The sequence below is a fragment of the Octopus bimaculoides genome, chromosome 5 (genome assembly GCF_001194135.2).
Source record: "Octopus bimaculoides isolate UCB-OBI-ISO-001 chromosome 5, ASM119413v2, whole genome shotgun sequence".
NCBI lineage: Eukaryota > Metazoa > Mollusca > Cephalopoda > Octopoda > Octopodidae > Octopus > Octopus bimaculoides.
The window spans coordinates 78,508,458-78,517,722 of NC_068985.1; the positions used below are offsets into that span (position 1 = coordinate 78,508,458).

At 40.9% G+C, this 9,265-nt stretch overlaps 1 protein-coding gene across 2 annotated transcripts in view; it reads right to left on the reverse strand.

Annotated features, from left to right (window-relative positions):
- Window positions 1–7,570: 7,570 nt before the first annotated feature.
- The window catches only part of LOC106869253 (opioid growth factor receptor-like protein 1), a 32,246-nt gene continuing 30,551 nt past the window's right edge, over window positions 7,571–9,265 (reverse strand). Inside the window, exon 7 of one of the 2 annotated variants that reach the window (XM_052967808.1) lies at window positions 7,571–8,836. In XM_052967808.1, the coding sequence (XP_052823768.1) occupies window positions 8,653–8,836 (184 nt within the window). In that variant the 3' untranslated portion in view covers window positions 7,571–8,652. The other variant, XM_052967809.1, reaches the window with a different exon arrangement.

Here is a 9,265-nt window from a genome sequence, read left to right on the forward strand (position 1 = left end):
ACAACTAGCATCCGACGCTCAACTATAGCTCTGCCAACTGACCACGACTTCCTGAGTACAGACATTCTATCTCCTTGTGGAATTTTGATACGAACTGGTTTTCTCTATCTCAGTGTTTTAGGACTTTTCGCAGTCTATACTACAGACACTTTTGCTATATTCTGTGTTTTTTCTCACACACACACTTGTGCACTCATATATTTTCTTTCCTTTCAGGGAAAACAAAAAAATCAGACTTTTACATCGCGTGATTCCAGTTTCCTGGACAGTTGTCATCACGGTTGTTTTGTCATTGTCATTTCATTTGTACATTGCATGCATGTATCTCACAAGTGTACATTCATTTCTTTGATTTTTCTTTGTGTGTGTTTACCACATCTTGTGGGTGATTTCGGTGGCCATCCTGCCTCAGGCGTTCCAACAGATTTCATATTATCGTGCGTTTCCGCACTGGCAAGGGAGCCCTGTAGTAACGCCGTGCGCATGCGTAGTCTCACGCATGCGTGGAATTCAACAACCAAGTTTTCCCGCTTCATTCTCTCTCTCTTTCTTGCTGGCCAGCAATTGAGCATGGACGTGTTTAGCTATCTCTCTCCATCTTTCGAACTTACGCTCGACAGCTCGCTTACATCTACATACCAACGTCCCAACAACCATGCTCACACACACAGAAGCTGTAACAACAAACAAGAGCTAAAGATGTATATATTTACCACCTGAATAAATGTTGTTTAAGTTGATAGTCTGGAGTTCAGCGTTCCGTTATATTCTTAATATTATATAGGAAAGTCAGGATACATCTAATGATGTATAACCCACTTTCCTATAAACTAAACAGAAATAACTGGCGACTTAAGCCCCGATGTACGTAAAGTAATAAACCTTTGATAAATGTATTCTCGTCTCCACTGCTTAACTGGTGACCCCGACGATAGAATGCTATCGATACAAACATCGCAAGCAACAAAACAACACTGAGGCTACCACAGTTCTGGTCTAAGAGGGCTGAACTGTGGTTCGCGCAGGCGGGGCCAATTCAATATAAACAAAGTAACGGCCGACCAAACGAAATAATCGTATGTTGTGGCAGCACGAGATGAAGATACGGTAACAAGGGTGCTGGACATTTTAACCCAACCCCCACCAACGAACAAATACGCCATATTGAAAAACAGGCTAGTGGATACATTCCAACGCAATGAAAGAGAAGCGGCAGCCAAGATACTGGAGGGGGAATTAGGCGATTCTAAGCCTTCGGAACTGATGGAGAAAATGTTGGCATTAGGTCTCCCCGCCCCCGGTGAGTCACCTTCCTTTTTGTTTAGGCAAATATTCCTCTGCAAGCTTCCACCCCAGGTCCAGGCCCTCATAACTCAGACTGAAATCAAGGACATGCGGCAATTAGCGAAGGCAACTGTGTGATGGTCAATGCCATAGGGTCAGCCCCAAAACAGGGTTAAGCAAGATGACTTGTGCTTCTACCATGCAAAGTTCGGGAAAAAGGCAACAAAGTGCAAACAACTATGTAGCTTCAGGACCCCTTCACCAGTGACCCAGAGAAACTCCAGGGCCGACCGCCATTGAACACCCTGGTGGCCAGCAGACATAATCAAATGCTCCTCTATGTCCGCGATTGGACCTCCGGATGCAGGTTCCTAATCAACACAGGAGCAGAAGTCAGCGTTATCTCGACGTCAGCAAAGGACCTCCGTCATGGAAAGTGGAGCCAACCTTTAACAGCTGCCAACGGGTCCACAATTAAGGCATATGGTCATCGCACCCTTTCTCTCAACATCAGCTCACAAAAATACACATGCACATTCACCATCGCCGATGTCCATCAGCCCATAATCGGTGCAGACTTTCTTCGAGTACACTTGCGGTGAAGAGGAGTCCTTGACAACTCATACGCTTCCATGTCTCTTGCAACATCTACACATGCCGCCTCCCGCATTGCAACCGTCTCGCAGACCAAGAATGAATTCTTAAATCTTCTTGTAAGTCATCCCAATCTCACCACTCCGACATTCTCCAAACCTACAGCCCTCCACGGGGTGACACACCACTTCTCCACCACCAGCCCTCCAGTGCACAGCTGCGCATGTTGTCTATCACCAGACAAACTTGCAATCACAAAGGCCAAGTTCGACAATATGGAGGCATTGGGCATAGTTCACCGATCAAGCATTCCCTGGTCGTCACCCCGCATGTGGCCCCCAAATCCAATGGAGGTTATCGACCCTGCGGAGATTACCACCATCTCAACGCAGATACGACACCTGACACATACAGGATTTCTCAGCCCAGCTAGCCAGGTGCTCAATCTTCTCGAAGGTTGACCTCATCCAGAGATACCACCAAATACTAGTACAAGACAACGATGTACCAAAAACTGCTGTGATCACTCCTTTTGGTCTGTACGAATTCCTACGTACACCCTTTGGGCTAAATAAATGCAGCACAATCCTTCCAACGCCTGATGGACACTGTGTGCAGAGGTCTCGATTCTGTCTTTGCATACTTCGATATCCTTATTGCAAGCCAAAACACGGAGCTTCATAAGAAGCACCTAGTAACTCTTTTTTTATAGGCTAGAACAGTATGGTTTGGTAATCAACCCTGCCAAGTGCATTTTTGGTATGACAGAAATTGACTTCTTGGGACATCGAATCACAAGTGCTGGCACTACACTCACGCCAGAAAAAGTGAAAGCTACCCTATCCTTTCCATGCCCCACCACAAGCAAGGCTCTACATCAATTCGTGGGCATGGTAAACTTTTACCATCACTTCATCCCTACTGCAGCAAGAGTGATGAGACCCCTATACAAGGACTGTCAAAAGAGGGTTCAAAAAGACAGGTAGAGCGGGATAGTACAATAACTTCAACCTTCAAATCCACAAAACAAGCCCTGGCCCAAGAAACCATGCTGTCCCATCCTCATATATCAGCTTGGACAGCATTCACAATTGGCGCATCCAACACAGCCATTAGTGTCATTTTGGAACAACTCATCAACAGTTAGTGGCGACCGCTCGACTTCTTCAGTCAACAACTACGACCCCCTGAACAGAAATACAGTGCTTTTGACAGGGAACTATAGGCTGTCCATCTACGTGTCCACCCCTTTTGCTATCTCCTTGAAGGCCCATGTTTACAATATTCACAGATCACAAACCACTCACCTTTGCTATGAGCAAGCTCTCGGAGCCTTGGTCTGCACACCAGCAACGACAGCTATCAGCCATTTCTGAGTACACCACAGACATCCAACACATAGCCGGCAAGGGCAACCGAGTTGCCGACACACTCTCTCATGTTTGTACCTGCTCTCACACCTACCTAGCACCAATAACGGAATGCTTGGATTACGAAGCTATGACTGCAACCCAACAGACAAATGACAAGACCAGGGCCTACCGCACTACCATCACATCACTTTCTTTGTAGGATGTACACTTTGGCTCTAACAGCACAACCCTGCTATGTGTGATGTGTCCACTGGGAATCCATGACTGATCATCTCATCAGCCTGGCACAAGAAAGTTTTTCATGTCCTTCACAGACTTTCCCACCCAAGTACTAAAGCCACATGACAGCTGCTGTCAAGCGAATTTATCTGGCACAGTATGGCCAAGCAAATTGGGAACTGGACCAGGACCTACATCCCCTGTCAACAAGCCAAAGTCCATCAGCACACCAAAGCACCACTGGGCAACTATGAACCACCTCAGGCCTGATTCAACCATGTCAACATCGACCTTGTCAGCCCCCTACCACCTTCACAGGGTTGCTCTATCTACTGACCTTGGTAGACCGCTATACCTGTTGGCCTGAGGCTATCCCTCTCCGCAACACAGAAACACAAGAAGTCAGCTGAGCCTTCATCGCAAACTGGGTCGCCTGTTTGGGTGTACCAGACAGCATCTCATCCGATCGGGGTCCACAATTCACCTCAAAGCTGTGAAATGACATGTGTGACATTTTTGGAATCACAATGAACCACACAACAGCCTACTAACCACAGGCCAACAGATTAGTGGAGAGATTTCACCATTGCCTGAAGGAATCCCTGTTAACCAGACTTAATGGGCCAAACTGGATTGACCAACTCACATGGGTGATGCTGGGAATCCACACAGCCCCAAAAGAAAATCTCAACACTTCTTCTGCGGAAATGGTATACAGTGCCCCTCTTACAGTGCCAGGAGATTTCCTTCCAAATACGAAGTCAGATCCGGATGTCAAAAGGTACCTCACTCAACTGAGTGACAGCGTGGGCCAGTTGCGCCCTGTTCCTTTGTCAACACACAGTACACCCAGATCATCCATATCAAATGACCTCTGCACAGCTAAGTTTGTGTTCGTTTGACGTGACACAAAACAAAAACCCTTCCAGTCACCCTACGATGGTCTATATCAAGTCATACATCTGGAAGATAAAACATTCCAACTCCTAATTGGCGGACAAGACACAGTCTCCATTGATAGATTGAAACTGGCCCATCTCAATATTGACAGCCCCGTTCAGGTAGCCCAGCCACCTAACAGGGGCCACCCTAGGCAGATCATACCAACTCTTGACAAGGAGCAGTCACCAAAGAATTGAGTAACCACATGCATGGGTAGGACAATTTAAATGGCTTCCATTTCCAATGACAGTCAACAGTTCTGGGCGGGGGGGGGGCTATGTAGGGCAGGATTCACAACAGATGACCTGTAGACAGGAACTTTGTTCTGGGCTAGCTAGGAAGTTGGTCAGCAGCAAAAGGGACTTCCGTTGGGAGAAGAACAACAAAAGAATGTTAATAGTGAGTGTTAAACGAATTTGAATGAACTAAACAGAAATAATACGTAAAGTAATAAACCTTTGATAAATGTATTCTTGTTTCTACTAGTGTGTTTGCGTATAGCTTAAAGCTATACTTGCATATCAATTTGTATGTATGTATGTATGTATGTATGTATGTATGTATGTATGCTTTGGATCATGCTTTGTAGTTCAGAGAGTAGGGTTAGTTCTGTGCAAAACTTATTCCTCACTTTAAAAAGAATCAAGCACAGATATTACTTGAAAGGGAAAGGAAAAGAATATCTTGCATGTACATGCAGAACCCTAAGAAGGAACAATCAAACAACAGAAGTCAATATTGATACTAAAGTAAATGACAAAAAGGACTCTGGAACATTTTGTTCTATGGTCTGGCCCGGCAGGTGTCCCAGGGCACCACAGCCTGGGTCCGGTAGTCATTCTGCAACTGTGAGTAAATTCAGGTTAAGGTGCAAGCCTATGAAATTAAGATGTTGAAATGTCCGAACCTTATTAGGCAATGATCTGTTGAAATCTCACCTGGAGAGAAGATCCACACTTGGTGCAAAAGAGTTACAAATGATATGATATAAACGTTGTTGCATTAGCCGAGAAAAGAATTCATGGAAAAGGGAATTTTGTTGAGAAATCTAATGGGTATCATTTATTTTGGAGTGGTTCTGTAATTTTGAAGATGAGTCCTGTAAAAGAGAATCAGAAATGGGATTTTCAGTTAAAACCACTCTAGTTTCGAAACTTGAGGAGCTGCCATATTGTCGTTCTGATTGCTTGATGTCTTTAGGAATTCCATTAAGAAAGGATTGCCATGCAACACTCATAAGAGCGTATACTTTAACTATGAATTCGTCTGAAGATGCTAAACTTGCCTTCTATCTGTTACACAGATTATCCGCAGTACCCTCCTGATGACAAAGTCATCATTTTAGGTGATTTTAATGCTCGTGTTGGTGCAGATTGGGAGACTTGGGGTGTTTTAGCATGGGGTTGGGAGTTCCAACAGTAACGGTTTACTGCTATTACAAATATGTGTAGAGATGGATCTATGTGTTATGAACACAATGTTTCAACTAACAAATAAGTATAAAACGACATGGATGCACACTGGATTGAAAAAAACAGCACCTTATATATTATATCCTCACTAGGAAACGTGATATTCAGGACATTGATACTGTACGAATTGTGCATGGTGCAAAGTGCCAGACGGGCCACAGGTGCATGCTAAGGTGAATTCTGTTGTCAAGCCTAAGGCCAGAGCAAACAATGTCAAGCTACCTAAACGGATTGATATCAATAAATTTAAGATACCATCAGTACACAATGATATTGTGAGGGAGATGAGTAATTTATCTTGTGATGGAAGTTGGAATTCGTTCAAAGAGAGAATCTGTGAGATTGGTAGTAACACTCTTGGTTCTGTTGTGATAAAGCAACAGGATTGGTTCGACGATAATGATAAAGAAATTGGTATTATCTTAGAGGAGAAGATAAATGCTGACCTTTCAATGAACAGGAGAGCAGCTACAAGTTTTAAGGAAGTAAAAGCAACAGTGCAGAAGAAGCTGAGGATGATGCAGGAAAATTAGTGGAGTAATAGATGTGATGAAATCCAAGAAACTTCAAATGCTAACAATTCAAAACTTCTTTACTCTCACTTTATGGTCCAGATTATGGTCCAACTTCATCAACAGCTGCTCCACTTCATAGTAAAGATAGCACAGAAGTATTAACAAATCCTAAGGATATTGTTCGGAAATGGAAAGAGCACTTTGATTTGTTGCTCAACAGACCCACCAAAGTTGACCTCTCCCTTCTTGATAATATTCCTGAACGACCAACAAAACATTTTTTAGCATAGGTTCCGAACCCGGCTGAAATAAAAATGGCTTTTGTGAAATTGAACAAATAAAGGGCCCCTAGTATGACTAGATTAGGTGCAGAGATATACCAATGTGGTGGTGAACATTTCTGTACAATGGTGACAGGTGTAATCAGAGGGTTTGGCATAGTAAAGTAGTTCCTCAGGATTGGCGTGATGTGATTATGGAGATATTCTTCTATAAATCGAAAGGACGTCTGTTAATTGTGGCTGGAAAGATCCTTTGTAGGATAATTACTTGATAGATTGCATCTGCACATTGCTGATGAGGTTCAACCAGAATCACAATGTGGGTTTAGATGTAGTAGGAGCTCTATGGATATATTTTCAGCTAGACAGAGAAGTGCATTAAACAGGATATGGACTTTTTACTTAAAATATTGCAGCTAAAATTAAAATTTGAATATTAAAACTTATTTTATTATAGTTTACAAATAACCCTATACTTATTTAAGTCGAATTTGGCTAATTTACTACCTTAAATACAGAAAAAAAGTAACTAATTAGACATACAAATTAGCTGAGCAGTTTTGTACAATAAATTTAAAAGATGAGAACTGTAAAGAGTGATGAATTAGAAGAACTGGCATTCTTTGCTGCAACATTTTAAGTAAAAAGTTTCTTATTCTTTACTTTACTAGAAGTAATAGCTTGTCCTATACTTTTACAGGTGTAATAACTTGCCCTGTACTTTTCCAGGATTATAATCTTAAGAATATTACTTTTCATGCTCGCATTTTTCCATGTAATCCATGATTTTTACAGACATTGCTGTTATAAGATAATTAATAATGTGTCAATAAATAATTTAAGATTTTACCTTATAAAATACAGAAAGATAATATTTCAATTTTTCCATGTAAGTGATGAAAATATTTTAATTTTTTTCATGTTTAATTTAAATATATGTTGTGATAGAATTATACTTTTACAGGTGTAATAACTTGTCCTGTACTTTTCCAGGTTTATAATATTACTCTTCATGCTTGTATTTTTCCATGTTGTATGTTAACTAACAATTTACTTAATTAATCTAACCATCTAACTACCAACTTATTTATTTATCTATCTACCCACCTATTTACCTACCTGACTGCCTATCTATCTACCTATTTATCTATCTATCTATGCGTCTAAGTATGATGCTGTATACATACCTGCCTTCCTGCCTGGTAGGCATGTAGGTGGACGTCCACACGGATACATATATGTATGTACACTGCATGAGTGGTATCCATGGCATTGAGGTCAATATGAGTAATGTTTCATTTATGAAGACATACTCTTGTATTTGTCTAAGTGACCAGTCCTTTGGGTATTTGGACAAAATGCAAATGTCATTTAGGTCATGTATGCTGCCATGTTGGTCTTTGGCATGCTGATAGAATATGGACAACTGTTTCCCATCATTATACTCACACCAGTGTTCGCTTAGTCTCTCCGTTAAAGTTGTAGGAGTCTTCCCAATGTATGCCGTGTTACTGTCCTTACAAACCCCTTCCATGCACCACCTTATGCTACATTTCTAGTCTTACTAGTACATGTAGTATTGTTGAAGGGGTACATCTTCTATAATGGTGATCCGATCAACCTCCCAGGTTTCTTAACGATCTTAATATAATGTCTGATGTAGCTTCAGAGACTTTCTAAGCTTACGAGCTAACTAGACTTTTTCCAGAAATCTGCGACACCTTCAGTTCCAAATTTGCAAGACAACTGGTCTGGTACTGATCTAAAAATTGTATAGTAGAGGAAATAGATGTTTCAGTTTATATGCAGTATGTGACCCAGAGAGGTGTGAAATTTAAATCAGAACCTGGCAAAATTTGAAACCAATATGTGAAAAAGGAAGTTACTGAATATTATAAGGCACTTATAAAATTATAGAAATCACAATAAACTACATCTAATATTCATTAATATTTTCAGAATTTGAACTGAGTTATTCTCCAAAGTCTTGAACAGCTGGAATCCAGAAATTTCGAAGAGAATAGTTGGCTTCTTTAAGAATTTCATGTTCAACCATAGACTTCAGGAAATCTAACCAGTTACTCTGTTCTTTCCTCAAGCCAAATTCTCCAAGGGCTACTAGGATTCTGGTGATTCTCAAGAAATTATGATAGCTTCTAGAAATAAACCAAACAATGAAAGTTTATTAAATTATGAAAATATAAAAATTAAATTTCAGTTTCAAATACAAAACAAATAGGATGTCATCATCATCATCATTGTTGCCTTTGTCATTGTTGTCAATCCTTATCATTATTTTAACATGCACTTTTCCATGCTCATAAATGAGTCAGACGATGTTTATTGAGGTAAATTTTCTATGGCTGGATGTTCTTCCTGTCACCAACCCTCATTTTTCTCCAAGTAAGGCAATATTTCCCCCATGACTGCAGAATATTGGAAATGAATAACATTCAATTACAGTAATCATGCAATATCAAGACAAAGAGACACAAATACTTTCTCTCCCTCTATCTCTCTCTCTCTCTATATATATATATAAATATGTATGTATGTATATATATATATATATATATATATATATA